General features: G+C 37.6%; 2 protein-coding genes across 2 annotated transcripts in view; both read right to left on the bottom strand.

Annotated features, from left to right (window-relative positions):
* Positions 1–785: 785 nt before the first annotated feature.
* On the bottom strand, positions 786–1,298 carry LOC139132187 (SPRY domain-containing SOCS box protein 2-like). Its single transcript, XM_070698576.1, has one exon. It carries the CDS (start codon positions 1,296–1,298, stop codon positions 786–788), a length of 513 nt encoding a protein of 170 aa, XP_070554677.1.
* Positions 1,299–11,320: 10,022 nt separating this feature from the next.
* LOC139132188 (uncharacterized) overlaps positions 11,321–17,697 on the bottom strand; it is a 212,236-nt gene continuing 205,859 nt past the window's right edge. The window contains exons 10-13 of the mRNA XM_070698577.1: positions 17,338–17,424; positions 12,811–12,949; positions 12,228–12,375; positions 11,321–11,525 (exon numbers count right to left, since the gene is read on the bottom strand). Coding sequence (XP_070554678.1) covers positions 11,321–11,525; positions 12,228–12,375; positions 12,811–12,949; positions 17,338–17,424 — 579 coding nt within the window. The remainder of the gene's footprint in view (positions 11,526–12,227; positions 12,376–12,810; positions 12,950–17,337; positions 17,425–17,697) is intronic.

A 17,697-nucleotide genomic window follows, 5' to 3' on the forward strand; every position in this document is an offset into this window, starting at 1 on the left:
ATGAGTCTTGTCATGACTTGGAAGACCTCTGAAAGCGACGCCAAGGTTTTCGAAATTCGTCCTAAAACTTAAATGAGGAAAAATAAAAGCAGACGAATCAGGCACCTAGAAAGTGAGATGAAACACTGCGAAAACATACAGTGCAGGGATTTTCACAAAGTAGGTTGGCTGGATCATTTGGGGTTCATTTTAAAGCTCTTAGTTTGAGAAAACTTCCCCGTCCTTGTTTTTCGAAAATCGAAATTTTATGTTACTCAATAGAGATGGCGGCCATTTTGAAATTTAAATTTCGGTAAGTCTTGGGTAATTTGTGTCTCTGGTACCATAATCTGTACACCGACCCCAGATTTTATAGCTGATTTTGAAAGAGAATGGTTGAAATATATTTCTTGAGGAAAGTTTGAGCAAAAGTTTAAGTCTTTCACTTTAGAGGTGCATACTATCTTAAGAAATTCTACGGTAGATATGGATATCTTATAAAATATGACAAATCTGTTACTCAGATTTGTCACTTTAGTTCAATCTTGACGGGTGTAACTTGCTAGCATTGTACGCTCACCCCTCTGGTACCACCACTTTACTAATCGTTCGAGATTGGACTACTGATTTTGTCAGTGTTTTTTGTTATTGTTGTTTTGTTTGTTTGGTTCTTGGACCTGGTGATCTACGATTGCCGGAATTGATTTCATGTCATGTTACTCTGTTCAGTGTAGATGAGTATTCGTTTGTTTATTTTGTCTTGTTTTGAGTGCGTGTGTTTCTGATCAATGTATCGGGAACTACAATTACCTTAAAGTTCCTTCTTCGGCGTTCAGAATGATGTAAAACGTTTCTGGAACTTCAAAATTAGGATTTCGTTCAGGATAGAGTCCGCGCATTTTCCCATCATGAAATAACTCTTTCGTGGTCAGGTTCCATCCCCAGGAATCAGCTGTTCTACCCAACAAGTACGTGAATTCGGTAGTGGTTAATTGTGTATCACCCAACGCAACACCAATCATAGGATGAGAGCCTCGCTCATCTGTCGGCCAGTTGACTTCGAACACGTGAATCCCGCGATAATAACCCTTTTTCCCGCGTACAAGGTCAGACGACTTGTCCCTCCGGCGATTTATCACGGTTATCCCGTCTCTGAGAACTTTCATATTGTCTGAACAACTGTTGGAGTCCCAAGCGTGTTCTAGCTGACGTGGTGTTGCACGTGAAGGGTCGTAAGAGTCAAGTGGCTCCTGGAGGGTCAATCTTTGGAACTCACTGTCAACTGTTTGTGGTGAGTGAGGGAAAATAGCTGGTTCCATAGTTCCGATTCTAGGACTTTTTGTAAGAATTCTATGTTGAAGAAGGACATATAAATTAGGTAAGAGTGTGATTACAACTCTTTGCCAACCCTGGCAGCACCTTCGCTTGATAACGCTCGCTCCTGATCGACAATTTGGTCGGCTAACCGCAATTCCCAGTCCCAAACACAAAAACTAACCAGTCGAAAATTAAGAAAGTGATTCGAAGAAAGTGAGCATTTATTGAATTAACTTTATTGATTAGTAAGTGCCGCAATTACTTCGCATCTGTGTTGTGCGTACGACGATTTTGATGTCATCATTTATTAATGATTTCACTTGTAAAATTGCGGCTTTGTCAGTTACATTGTTTGGTTCTTTTACATGTTTACATGGTCACAGAGAGAAAAAGGTGCTAAAACCCGAATAAAGACAATCCAATATCTCTCGCAGCAGCTTACTAATACGCATGCTCACTGATACATCAAGTGGCCCACTGATATGCTTGCATCAATGAAGTACGATAAGAAAAATTCTTTGACCTCATTATCGCCACCATGGCAAATCAATAATGCTCTTGGGTTGGTCACCTGATGTCCTTGCCTGGTGCAATTTTGTTAAAATTGATCTGGATTTGCGAAAACTAAGATTAAGAAGTTATTGAGATAACTCTACTTTTGGGGCACCAATATTTTTGTTTATGATGAAATATAGCATCGTTTGACATCAGCAGAGAAATCGCAATTCCAATCTTTCTCTGCGCAACAGCGATACGTTTTGAGAGCTTATCGACTCGGTGATATCAATTCACCGCATGCAATATGTGTACTCCCCTGCGAGCGTTTATCTGTGTAAAGTTTACGTGTCATCTCAAATGTCATCATTTATTGACGATTTCACTTATAAAAGTGCGGCTTTACCAGTTACATTGTTTGGTTCTTTAACATGTTTACATGGTCACAGAGAGAAAAAGGTGCTAAAACCCGAATAAAGACAATGCAATATCTCTCGCAGCAGCTTACTAATACGCATGCTCATTGATAGATCAAGTGGCCCACTGATATGCTTGCATCAATAAAGTGCGATAAGAAAAATTCTTTGACCACATTATCGCCACCATGGCAAACCAATAATGCTCTTGGGTTGGTCACCTTATGTCTTTGCCCGGTGCAATTTGTTTACATTGATCTGGATTTGCGAAAACTAAGATGTTATCGAGATAACTCTACTTAAGGGCACAAATATTTTGTTTATGATGAAATATAGCATCGTTTGACATCAGCAGAGAAATCGCAATTCCAATCTTTCTCTGCGCAACAGCGATACGTTTTGAGAGCTTATCGACTCGGTGATATCAATTCACCGCATGCAATATGTGTACTCCCCTGCGAGCGTCTATCTGTGTAAAGTTTACGTGTCATCTCAAATGTCCAAAATCCAAAGGGCACCGCAGCCGGCATATTGCTACATTTATTCTACAATAGGCCAAGTGGGATGAAATAACTATTCGTGGGCCACTTTGGTATTGTGATAGTCCGCGCAATGGCTTTTAAGTACCGCTTTCGTGATTTAAGAGTCAGTGAGATGTGGATGAATTCTCATGCTTGGTATTTACGTCGGTTATAGCGGTCTCTCTTTACCTCCATACTTCGGTTGAAACGTGTACATTTTACGAACAACTTGAGACAGACGGCATGCCTGCGTTACTGTGTACTATGATGGACTTTACACTAAGCCTCTTTGTAACTTTGCCAGTGGTGTCTAAGTTGTTTCGTTTTGCGCAAATCCATGATAATTTACACTGGTGTGTCCGATGCAAAAGTGTATACTTAATTCTTACAACAGCAAACTTAAGCATGATAATTAACACATGTACCTCGTTGTACGATTGATTGGGTATGCTGCCGGGAAGCTTCAAAAGTCACAATCGAAAACGGCTGTAGTCAGTGACCGTCGGCTGTACATGATTGATGGACACCATCCAAACAAAAAATGGTAGTTACGGTACATGGCTAACAACGGACTTAGTGCTACAGTGGGAAGGATAACATTTGGCACTCCGTGAGGATAAAACCTCCTTTATCAGTATTGAAATTTGACCTCTTTCATTTGCATATAATGCCAGTTGTTTGTTTCTACCACAGACAAATATAGACACAGTGTCTATATTTGTCTGTGGTTCCTACGTGCTTATGTACGCGTTCGAAGATCAGGCGGCTGTACCGCCCAATAGTTCCGCATTGCTAATTTTGATGATTTACGTCGAAATATAATGTTATTTTTCAATACAGGGCTTGCTTGAGCACAACCTTCATCGCGGGCTGAACGAGGTTGGTCTGAAGTAAAGCATAACATTGAGAGCGCAGTACCTGATCACAATAAGTCACTCAGACAACTTTAAAAACAAATATGAGACTTGACTCCAATGGAAATATAAAATTTTCAATCAAGTATGATCGCACTTGTGTACATTACCCAAAGTGCACCGCTACTGTCTAATTTAACGGAAAACGGAAAAATCTAACAACGTAAGAATGCCGTTACATTTTCTTAAAAACATCAAGTCGGCCTTGTAACGGGGCAGAAGCTGCAACTGTTGATAACAGACCTAACTTGCACCGTACCGCCACTGGTATATTGCAGAACATTTTCCATTTTTGTATGGACGAAGCCCGAGTTGAGACATATACCCGAGAGTGAATCTAATTTTTTGCGGGGCGAAGTTCTTTATCTCACGTTGTTGCATTTAGACGTGCTTTATAGAACAAGTAACAAAGTCTTAGGATAGAAGTAATGTCTCGCCGGATTGAAACAGTGTCGTACGGTGTATTCAAGCAGTCATGACCAGAGGACCAGGCAAATCGATCAGTAATTCTGCATGGCAGGGCTGTGTGCTAACGATGCGTTTCCAACTCCAAGGCGTATTTGATATCATTAAAACGGTCGATGTCCGCAAATATATTTATCTGACCATGGGAGTAAAAAAGACCAGCACTCTTCCGGACCCACGCACGCTTTGTACTCTTTTAGTGACTTACGGTCGACCACGCTCACCAGATCATAGAGGTGACACTGACTGAGTATACGTCGTCGCTCAAACGTTTAGTTTTTCTCGGACATATTGTACGCAGCATCGTTACATGTTCTCGTCAGTCGCCAAAGTATATTGCTTCAATCTCGCACTCATCTCAACACTACCGTGACAGTCTGCTGAAATTTATTGTTTCGTTTAGGCTGCATTCACAAACACCTCTGGACGGGGAGATTTCAGGGGAGGGGATTTGAAAAAAATTACAACGTGCCGGGGGATCTCAAAAAAATGATGTTGCAAAGGAGGGGACTGAAAATTTATTGAACATCAAATTCCTTTCCAAATACTTTCTGGCACTTTCATTTCCTGCCATTTCCATTTTCGGTGCGCCCTTGGGGCGCACGTTTTGGGGTATATTAAATAATTTATTGGCGATCCAAGCAGCCACATAGAGCCAAAAGATTTTGGTTGTCATGATTTCTACTTACCCAACTCCTCTGTTGTGCAAAACTGTCCTCTATAATGACTAAAATTTTCAACTTAATCTTTCAATAACAATTTGGAAGATAACTTATTTGATATCATTCTCCCATTTACAATACATAGGGTCTAAGTCAGTGTCAAATGTTCATGTCGCCGAATGTACATTTTTATTTTTTGAGGACTTTGACAGAATAAAAACTATGTAGAATAGTGCATACAAACTATTTGGAATAGTGCATTGTGTCATCAATAACAACTGGAAGCTTCAGGTCAAACAACCTTTGAATAACAGAGATATAGCTTGTTTTATAGGGGAAATGTTAATAGTTTGCCCAATAGACTCCCGTGTATTATGATTTGATATTTTTGGACGAAGCACTATATCGGCCACATTTTGCCTTCCTTGGGGGACTTCAAAATTATAGCAAGTCAGAAGGGGCGTCTTGAACACATTGCTGGTTTGTTAGGGGGGTATTCAAAAAAATCTGAGAACTTTTTTGGGATCTCCCGCCCCCTCCAGAGGTGTTTGTGAACGGATCCTTACTGTATTTTGATATTTCTGTGCCCAAAGTCCATGGACAAGTCTACACGGAGGTGCAAACGAGTGGAAAACAAATCCGCCATTAGGCAATAGGTCACAGTCTCTCTACTGTCGTCGGCTCCTCGACTGTTGCAGCTTCCATTACGAACAATGTTCTCTTTTGCAGCAAAGAACGGTTTATCGAAGAACGTGATTGGCTGTCAAGTTCTGCATGCAAAGCTGACCCTCAAAATGTAACTTTAGCAAACGGAATCGGTAGTAGTGAATTCCCAAACTACAACACTGCGTTCTCGATCTAGAGTCATATAATTCTATGCATGACGTGTCACTGTGTGTGTTTTTTACACGATGATGCTCACAGTGATGAGGAGCTGAATTAATGGTAGAGACCATTTATTCTTTCTTGCGATGGTGTTATTTATCATGTCTGAAACCCATTCCTTTCAACCTGTCAAATAATACAAATAGTGTCTCGTATGAAACAAAATTCATGAAAAATGGCCGACTTTGTCCCTTTCCCTGTATAACACGCCTACTGTTCTTCTCGAGTAAAGTATTATTCCATTATAACACTTTGAAACAGTAAACCATTTGACTTTTCTGTTCTAAAACAAAAGAGCTTCAAGGAAAAATTATTACAGAGCAGTTTTTATTGAAAACATTTAGAAAAATGGAGTCTAATAAGTAACATTGGCACACATCAGCATTACGTTTTTGCCCTCCACCGACGCTTGCAAGACATACTTTGAAGCCTTTCTCGAATGCAAATTAAACGTGATATACAAAATTTCAAGTAATATTGTCTGTTTTATCTTTCCGTACATTAACTATGTGTTTTAGTCAGCATCTTTACAGAAATAAGTAAATAGAAGAAGGTAGTCAGAAATATACATGACAACAACTTTCCCTCGAAGAAGATTGTACGTAACAACGTTAACACTTCCTGATTCGTAAAAAGTTAAATAATGCTCGCTCTATACGCATATTGTAAATATTCCTCTGTTTCTATAAATATTCCTTTGTTTGCATATACCGTTTCAGTACAACCAATTCATTAGAGAGTATTATTTATTTTCGGCGCCTGTGGCCACAATTATTGAACGTCATTGTGAAAAAATGCTGATGAGCACCTTCTCACTAGTCTGACAAAATTCTCGACTGTTTACCATGCATAACAATACAACTTGACAACGAAACTTCGAACTTGCATTCTTTTGTCTACAGATAAACATGAATTTTATCGACTGTCCGAGTACCTGCTCTTTGTACGAGGGTCAAAGGAATGCGAGGATTTTACAACGTAAAATATTAAACATTCAATTTGGTCTTTGACCCAGTCCATAAGCATTGAGATTTCATCGACCTTGAATACCAACGCTTCCATGGTCAGAGCCGATTTTATTTCACGAAGTTCCTTGATCAAGGGACTGACTGTCCACGTATCTTTTGTCTTCACTGTATTACTGTTGGGGTAAAAATGCCACAAAGAAACATACGACTTCTTTTATGGCCCCTTTTCCTGTTACCTCGTCCTAGCGTTTACGTTTCATGATTCACAGCTATCCATGTCGATGTAAGTTTATAGCAGCGAACACACATATTTTTCAAATAATAAAACAAGTTTACAACTTAATGATTAGTTGTCTAGAGTGACCTCTGTAATAAACCCACAACATCTTACATAAACTGAGTGGTCCAGAATTTGTTTCTCACTGAAAGAAATGGAAATACGCAAGCTTAGACTTACCATAAATTGGACGACGTCAGATCCATACCTTGCATAGCCCTTAAAGGATATTGTCTTACTCACATGACAACAAGTGCAGGGAACACAGGAGGGCGCTGTGCCACTGCTTGGTCCAAGTCGTACTATTTCAAGTGTGACAATATCAAGGGATCACGGCTTTACGGCCTCTAACATTTAATGTAAAGTCAATTAGTATTCCTTTATGACGTCGCTATTGCTATGAGAATGCTCATGATTTGTTTCCATAAACACTTTCCAACTTTATTTCCCTTTGCTTTTCCATCTTTTCAAGCATTTCTACATACCTTTGTGTAACGACATGAAATACGGCCACTTCAAACCTGTAGTAATGAAGGATTTTCAGGGTGATCATAATGAGGACAGAGGTTACTTTTGTGTCTAAAACTTGTGTAATGTACATATTTCATACCAATTTAGAAATATTTCATTTTTAAAGGCATCTGAACCCCATTCAGAGATCTTCAAATCACTGTCCAGGTTAATATTGCTTTCAAGGATAGTTGGCCATATGCTCATTCACAAGCAAACATATTCTCAGTAGATGAATTCTTGCTGTTCTTGCCAAATCTGATTTGTATTACCCTTTTGTTTTAATATGGCTAAAAAAGGGTTACTCTCTGATGAAAAGAGGAGAAGACAAATCAACAGTTGTCCAAAGAAGGTAGTAAACGCGGCGCACTAGAATTACATTCCGAGGAAATTTGCTACAGACTATATTAGACTTGACCTGCGTTAGAATTATATATAGCACGGCGCAAATGACTAACTGACCTTTAATCTAAAACAATTGCAGCTTTTGCTTCTCACTGTTTTGCTGAATGATGAGCAGTGGGTGAGTACTAGGAATATGAGTTAGGTGATGCTAGTGTATAGTCGGAGCGGAGCGAGCATAAGCGAATGGAATTCTGCTTATCGAAACTCCCGAACTCGTACTCTGTAAACATTCATATAACACAGAAACTAAGCAGATCATGAAAATGATTGCAATTTCATTTATTTCAACTTAATTGGTCGATATGTACCACACAATGTAGGAGTTTCGCATTTGGCGTATGAATAGTCACTAGAAGTTTTATATAATAAGTACATGACTCGTTCTTGACGCCCAATCAATGCTATGCACGGAGCTAAACAGAGATGGCCGGGAAATCACGTCGATTTAACAATGGTGACCCTGGCCAACTTAACCTAATTCCTGAAAACGCGAGAGGGCGCTGCATTCGTTCGTTTTGTATTTTATGTATATAGGCAACAGCTGTAATCGCGATACGGAAACTAAGGTTCAAAGAGACTTGCCATTCTTCACTTTAATGCGGATTGTTCAGAGAAAGAGTGACATAATTTTGGAAGGTCCGAATGACCTATCATATATTTCGATCCACCTTACTACGACCAGGGTGCCTATGACCAAAAAGCAAAAATGAAACAATAATTTCAAATAACAAAGATTTCTGGAAAAAAGCCAAATACACACTAAACCAGGCTATTATTCTATTTCCGGGGTCACTGATCGAAAGAAAAGTAAAACATTTGGAAAATCTACTTCCATTGACGAAGACTTTTCATTATCGGGAATATGTTGCTACTAGTAGGCACGTTTTCAAAATCAGTACAGTTGTAAATTAGTGGTTGAAAATAAACATTTGTTCTAACTCCGCCAAGTTATGTAGAGTGTCTCAGTGCAATAAAAAGGTTTATGCTCACTGGCAACAATAACAATTCGAAATGCTCTCTAAGTCTGAGGTTAGCAACCTTTGACATCAGGTAAACAACGACAAAGACCGTACTTGTCGGTGACTGATTTTCATTTTATTTACCTTAAGGTAGAACGCGCCTCGAGGACAGATATTCTTTCCTAATCTACCTCTTGTGGGCGTTCATTTTATAATTCTTGAAGAAATAAATCTTTCACCGTATTTATTTTTACTCCATAGGGTTATCACAGGGAAGGCGGCCATTTTGAATTTCAATTATAGAAAAATATTGAGTAATTTGTCTCGCTAGTTCAAAACTTTGTACCGTGACCCATGAATTGTTGATTTGGTGAGAGAATGGTTGAAAATTTCTTCAGGAAACTTTGTGCCACATTGCAGACAAAAAATTAAATCTTTCACTTTCGAGGCGCATGCTACCTTAATTGGCCAGAATATGTAATTTTTGACGATTTTTATTTTCACGAGTATCGTTTTTATTGCCGCTGACAGTTTTAATTTCACTAATAAAATTTCCCTAAAACAAAATTAACTTGCTTGCCAACAAACTAGCTTGCCAACAGCGTCTAAAATTTTTATTTACCTTATATTCTACTCCGGATTGGAATTCAATTGTCAACAATAAAACTGCAGATCACGCATGTACAGGTCGAGTTCTGAGTACTTTAGGAGTTCAGACAAAGAAACTGTACGTGACATTAACAAACAAAACTAGAGAAAAATATCATTAAAAGTTATATTTCTGGCTTTGGTAAGAGAATGTTCGAAAGTTTCATTGGGGAAAGTTTAAGCAAAAGTTTAAGTTTTAAACTTTCGAGGCGCATACTACCTTAAATTCGTATTCAGCGAATATGCAACGCTTCTTCAAGAATTCAATGCCTATTTCAGTCTCTAGCGCTGTAACCAGTAATTGTTGGCAACAACGGAAAGATACTAATTATGAGTATTGAGCACACATTTCTTCTATTTTTGAATGTGCACGTTTTGACTCAATGATCACACATACGGGGATGTTTAGCAAACATCTATTGATAAGACCAGAGATTAAATCAATTATTCTTCCGCTTATGGGGAGGGGGTGCAGAGGTGACGAGCGAATTTTCTTTTTCACGAAGCAAACAAATGATCTACAGATTACATTGTTACTGATGACTTCGAGTGTAGATTTTACAAACTGTTCGCAATTAATAATACAGGCATTACAATAACACGATTGGAATTAATTAGAAAGAATTGGATCTTCAAATTGTTTGAATTTCTCAAAAGTGTTAGGTGCCATAACCTGAATATTGCAACTTTACAAATTATTCATAAAAGTATATACTTTAAAAGGAAAAGCAGATGAGCTTACATTTGCGGAATAAAGCGACATTACTTCACTATCCAGTTATCCCAAATTAGTTCCAATTGTGTTGAATACAAGCGGTGTTGACAGAACAGAATCACAGCAGTTCCATATGCATTTCATGTTTCCGGAAGACAGGGAAATGTTAAAATATGCACAGCCACCGAAAGCACTAAGATAATTGCAAAACTGAAGTATATTTCTGTCAGATTGGCCAACAATGATTCGATAAACTTTGTTCTCAATGTACTGACATTCAAAAGGACACACTGAAAGCACTGAAAGGTATTTTCAATACAGCTCAAAGTTGATGACATTCACCATAGCCTACTGTACTTCATGGTTGTAGCAAATTTACAAGAAAAAAAGACAGACAGCAAAACTTTGAGAAATCACTCGGTTTTCATTTTCATGCTTATTCCAAGTTCATTTCTTTGCATACCGACATTTCAAAATTGCATTGAACCGAAAAAAATCATTACATATTTACTATTTTTACCGTCATACACACTTTCGTTAATTTTAAAACGATACATAAATGTTTGTCATCAATACTAAATACATAAAAAATCAACAAAGGGTAAACTTAATCCATTCAATTCGCGTAACATTGCTAGATTTTTTTGTATTGTTTTGTTTTGTTTTTTGACAAATAGGATAACAACATTCTTATTAAGAACTAAAATGTCCCGAACATTACTTTAGTACAGTATAGTAGATTTTTTCAATTTGTTATGGTATTGCCCCGATAAGTTTGTTTGATTTTCATGTTTTTAAAACGCAAGGAAGGCCCTGTAGAAATACATTTTCATGATTGCTTTTGCAATTTGGCTGTTACTTGTTCATCATATTATGAGAGTAGTATTATAAGATTTAAAATTCAAATAAAGATTTATAATAAAAAAGAACACTTGCAGTGTTTCCCTAATTTTGAGTCTTTTGGATGAAAAAAGAAAAGTATTAATCATTAGCTGGAATAGAAAAATTTATGTGGATTACCCGAGAAAGGAAATGTACTGATTTCTAGGTAAATCAAATGCTATAAATACATTTCTTTATACTGCTCTGATGTCGTTTGGCAAATACAAGCTGTAAGACAACTAACGTTCCCATGTTGCGTGTAGAGGCGAAAGGTTGTCTATCTGGAGGACCGTATTGTACTTTCACTCCACTTTGACGAGTAGCCCGTACGGAATCACAGCTCCACGTTCCTTTGTGAACCATTCAATTTCTTGGTTACTGAACTTGGGGTCGATTTCAGACTTCGCATCGATGGTCTGTGGTCCGACTTTGTAACTTGTTGGGCTGATGCACACCTGGAACACTACTCTGGCCTTATGGGACTTCTTCGTTGACTTGTCAAAGAAACTGAAGCAGGAGAGAATGTTGGCTGTGTTAGGTATTACAATGCAAAACATGATATGGAGAAATTTTAATCAAACATTTAAACATCTCTTAATTTTGAAGTTCAATGCTACATAACACCTGTCAATATTTGTCATCGTTTTCAAAAATGAAGAAAAAATAGAATGTTCGTTCTCCCTGTTTCGTAAAATTAAAAAATCGAATTTCGAGCATAATGAAACATCGAAAAGAAGCCATTTTATTTTAGATATCAACAATTTAAAGTTAAATTGTTTTCATATGCGAAAAGGTATGATATCATAGTTGATTCTGTCGATTTTGTAAGAGAACAGTTTAAATTTATACGGTTTTAGTCATTAAGTACCAGCAAACAACTAGGTTTTTCTCTTCGAAGATCAAAATCTATATTAAGACCTTCACTGAAAGCCAATACTCTTTTCTCAGTGCGCAGTTCCTGCACCGGGTATTGCTTATCATTTTAAAAGAATCGTTCACGAGTTTAGGCCGTTTATATGTCGGCAATCAGAACGGTCGATAAATGTAAAAAAATTGTGTGTTACTCGTTCCTCGATGCAAAGACGAGTCGATTCATGCCGGGAGATGGAAAATTTATTGGCCCTTAGAATATTCTTTTGTAAAAAAATATTAAACATAATCTTCGAGGAAGTTCAATTTTAAAAGGAGAATTTAACTTGACATACTCACCCGCTTTCAGGTGCATACACGTCACATCCGGAATATCGTATGCTTGGAGAAAGGAATATCTGTTTAGTATCGAAACCTCGAGGCTTACTATCGTCTGAAAAGTGGCCGGGACACTCACTCAGTTTTACGCCTCCAACCCGAATATCTCCTGACAAGTTAACACAGACAAAGGAGATGAGAGAGAATCATGCAATGACTTAAAGTCTAAGCCTCATTTAAGTATCACAACATCTTAGTAAGCTAAACATTAATATTAATAAAACATTTTCATACCTGGCATCAAAAGCTCTCCGGTTTCGAGAATTGGTTTAACCGATTCCAGTCTGGTGCCATGAAAAGCAACATGCCACTTATTGAATACATCTAATGCCTCGGCTTTTGGAGGTGTCCTGTAAGAGCAAAATAATAGCTCGGATAAAAATTATTGATTCTTTTTGAAAAGTCCATAACAAAATAAAGGGATGAATATGTCATGGACGGTGTTTGTATAGACGAAAACTTGTATGTTGGTCAATGTAATTGTTACAGTGGTTTCAGACCTAAATGTTTTTGGATCTTATCGTAGAGTAAACATGCAACTTACTTGAGGGCGAGACGGCACCATCCAAATGGAACCCCGTAATCTTTAGCGGGTTGTCCTCTAGCATAATAAAGTTTGTCACCTCTATCGTTATGACAGCTTGTGCAGTAGCATATGTCGAACTTTGGCTCAAAAAATACCTCTGAACAGAAAGAATATTAAAACAAGATATGAACTGAATGTGCTCACGTGTTTTACAACAGGTTCATTAATAGTAGTACGCTTCACAGAATATTTGATATCCAGTAAACGGACTAGAAAATTTTAGAAAATTTTACTCAACACAACAACTTGACCTGCTAATGTGCCCTCTGAATGGAGGAAATGACGTGTACAGATTTTGAGTTTGACAAAATTACAAACTTATTACAAATTAGTTATCAAGCAATGAAATTGACTGCTGACGACTCGACATGTATGACATTTATCAGACACTACTGGATGCATGAAATAATACAGTATGACATGAATTACTGCATACTTTTTGACTGTTATGAAGTTTTGTAAGACATTTGAACCTTTGACCTGTGTAATTTTAAAGTGACAAAACAACGAGCAAGGAGATGTTAAGAAACATTTGCAGACCTCAGGATAATCACTAACCAAAACACAAGAACAAAGACAGACATTGTATATTCTGACAGCAGTTAAATTGAGCACACGACGTGGAGTGGCAGACAGACTTCTGATAGTTAAGGTAAAGGGCGACGAATTCGGACGCGCACACGCTTTAGAACGTTTCTGCGCAGATTTAACTCCAGCCTGTCGCAAATGGGTTACTTTGTAGCGCATGTATTTAACATCACCTGTCATTGTTGAAATTGCGCTTTTTAATTAATTTTTTGACCCAGTCTCTTAGAAATACATGTGACCTATAACCTTGTCATATTTTGACCCCCTATGAAGCTGGTTTTTATTCAATATGAGCGACAAATTAACATTTCTCTCCCATTTACATGGCGCATATTACCCATTCACCTGGAGATATTGAAAAAAGTAGCGTGGTGACACCCTTTTATGAAAAGTGTAAACTAAATGGTATTATGTCAGGATTTTATTCGCCAAGTTTGGTTAAAATGACACCATTCAAAGCGACAGGAAGAAAGTTAGAAAATTATGTGGTGATATAATTTCGATATCATCATTTGTAATCCATACTTATGTAAAAATTTCTTTACAAACATCATGAAAACTATACATTCGATAGATATGGATCTTAAGTCTTGGTGTTTATTAAAATTAACTCATTTGCTAAGCTTTTTATAATTGCTTTCTTTAGTTTAAGTGAATTATATCATTTTTATTTATTTCTAACGACGCCATTTTAATGTCCGTTTCCATGGAAACGAGCGTGGTGACCCCCATTTTTTATTTTATTTTTGCACTTGCACAACTTCCAAGAATATTTGTGCAAAGTTTCAAGAAAATGACACCACAACTTAATTTTGACGTAATTCGTAGTACTTCACCTTAAGACTAGACGTGTATACGGTCTACTGCCAGAGTAACTATCTCTAACGAGGATTAATTGTATTATGTTTTTCAATATTCCTGTCAATAAACCCAATTCATACCAATATAATCGACAACCGTGTGAGGCGTGTAATAAGAACAATCAGATATCTGTTATATCATTATAGGTAGCAGGTTTCATCAACTTTCGCACAGTACTCTGAGTTAAATCACTAATTACAATACTTTATTTAATATGTAAATGAGCTAATTATTAATTTGACACGCCCAATGCTTCTCAGTACAATTAAATATTTATCAGATCAACATCTGTAGCAAGTTTCATCAAATGTAACATGCTTTAATTTTGGAGTAAAGTTCATTAAATATGCAAATGAACCCTTAATTAACTCGACACAACCAAATGCTTAACACAACAATTAGATATCTGAAAGAGCAGTATCTGCAGCAGATTTCATCACATTTGGTGCAGTTATTTTGGATTTATATGACTAATTACAAAACGTCATAAAATATGCAAATAAGCTATTTGTTAACTTGACACTGTCAAATGCTTATCAGTACAATTATATATTTATCAGATCAATATCTGTACCAGATTTCACTGACTTGGGCGCCGTAATTTCAGAGTTAGATACCTAATTACAAAGTTCATTAAATATGCAAATGAACCATTAATTAACTGGACACTACTAAGTTAGATATCAGTCGGATCAGTATCTGAAGCAGAATTCATCACATTTCGTGCAGTTATATCGGAGTTATATGACTAATTACAAAACGTCATAAAATATCCTAATGAGCAATTAACTTGACTCTTCCAGTGCTTCTAAGGATAATTAGATATATATCAGACTAATATTTGTTGCACGTATCATCAAGTTTGATGCAGGAATTTCAGTTATATCACTAATAACAAAAGTTCATTAAATATGCAAATGAGCAGATAATTAATATGACACTCATTGTATCACCAGAATGTTCTGAGATTGTCATCTGTGAAAAGTTTCATTAAATTTTGTGTGGTATTTCTTGATATATATCTACACTGTCATTACCGTCTCCATAGGGAAACCACTGTATGGAAAAAAATGATATTGCATAACTTCATTAATATGCAAGGCACACTGACCAAAATCTATTTGTTCTTGCAAGTAGCATATGGTACCTATGTACCAAATCTGACTTGAATCTGGTCAGACAGACAGACAGACAGACACACACACACACACACTCGGACAGACAGACAGACATCGCTATGACAGTAGTGACGTGTGAAAATGTGAGCTAAAAATGACTGCTGAGAGAAATCTGTTGTTTATGGTTGCGCTGGTTCAATACGTCACACAATACATTACACATATATATACTGTATACTCAGTCTGACAAATCATTTCTGCTTTAGCCTAAACAAGTACATGTGAAACGGACATTGATGCATGACTGTTACTATGAGGTTATCCCTCGATATCACCTCTTGGTGGGGTCGTATTGCTGCGAGTGCGGTTGTGGGCCGCATCACATGAGTCGAAGACGAGTGTGATGCGGCCCACAACCGCACGAGCAGCAATACGACCCTACCAAGAGGTGATATCGAGGGATAACCTCTTTATCATATACCTATGCCCACGTAATTGAATGAATAAATCTCGTATATTATAATATGATACGTTTCACAGTGGTTTTCTTGATGGACTACATTTATTTGCGTCATCTTGCTAAGGCGGATTGATATACTAGCGTCTGACGTAATCTATCAGCTGGCTCATTGACAATAATTTTACGGTTGAGCAGAGAAATGCTTGAACTCTGTCATCAAACATGTAGGATATCTACCGAATCGGTACGGTACATGCAAGTGTTGTGTTTGGTATTATTTTCCAGAACGCATTTACCATGAATACATGATATTTTTGAAAGTTGTGCTTTTGAATTTGCCGGTCCTCCGACATGTCCGATAGCACTTTTGCTTGTCGTCTGCGCGTCTGTGCTCATGCAAACAGCTGGACTGTCATCGATCTGTCAGTGCCCGTACGGTGTGATGCTCTGCTCTTTAATTTGTTCAAATTGGTAGCACTACTAGCAGGTTAATCCGATATCGACACATGTGTTTTATTTAGTTACCCCGCATTTCCCTATGCTTCAAACCCCTGCCACTTTTGGAGATCGGACATGATATCGTAGTCAAAGTCAAAATCATAGACGGGCACCATGGTTTGTTTTGATTAGGGCGCCACCATGTAAGTAGTCCGGTATGCAAATCAACAGGCCGTATCAGGCTTTGTTATGTAAATCAACAGGTCGTATCACTTTTTCATATGCAAATATTCAATTGAATGAAAGAAAGACGCGCTGATCATTCCTTTCATATGCAAATCAACAAGGCGTATCACTTTATTGACATGCAAATCAACATGATAAATCATGTCACTGAACTCAGTACAGACACAATATAGGGCATAGGTATATGATAATGCCTCTTATAATCGGTTGATTTCTTAATATTTAAGTCTTCTGTACTTCACAAGACTTTAATTGATGATAAATAACTCATGGTATTGTTATGATATCAATCTGACGTTGGATAAGGGCTGTGGGTATTTCAAAATTCAAGCTCAATTCTAACTTCCACATACATAAGATTCCCCATGACGGTGATAAACAATGCTGACGCCACAGCCCACACCAATTAAGTATTCATAACATGACTGGCGCAAACGTGCGGGTGTAAACAATAGGTTAAAATAAGAATAAAAGGGACTAAAAAGGTACGTTTTTGGTAGAGGATCGACGGAGGAGCATCGACGGAGGAGCATCGACGTAAGAGGAGAATCCTGACGACCTAAAGACCACGCAGAACAAGACAACTGCTGTACGCTCCTCTCCTCCATGATTTAGACATCTTGCTTTCCGCTACCCCGCACTATTTTGTTAACTAGGCAATTTTAGGCAGTAGTTTACGTAAGTGAATTGAGCTTGAATGTTGAAATACCCACAGCCCTTATCCAACGTCAGATTGATATCATAACAGTATTATGGCGCGTGTTCTAATCAAACCTGGTAATCCCAATGATTTCTTGAACCTTCTGCATAGCTCTCTGTAACTACAGCGCCCTTTTGAGGCAGATGTTGATCCGCTTCCTCCTGCATAAAACATAAAACTTGGTTACCATTTTTATGAGTATTCTGTATTGTAAATCAAATTTACGGCAAATATTGCAACTATAAGGTCTACATGGATCGAAATGTTTCTGTTGGGACGAAACCCAAGGCGGTCGAACAAAAATAAAACTAAGGGACATTTGGTTCCTCTATGTACAGTACCGTTTCAGGAAATAATGTTAGAAGTATAATTACCGAGAACTTGACCTTGTCCGCTAGATTTAATTCTCATTAATGCTCTCTCTCCTGCTTGTT

The sequence above is a fragment of the Ptychodera flava genome, chromosome 4, assembly GCF_041260155.1.
Source record: "Ptychodera flava strain L36383 chromosome 4, AS_Pfla_20210202, whole genome shotgun sequence".
Classification (NCBI taxonomy): domain Eukaryota; kingdom Metazoa; phylum Hemichordata; class Enteropneusta; family Ptychoderidae; genus Ptychodera; species Ptychodera flava.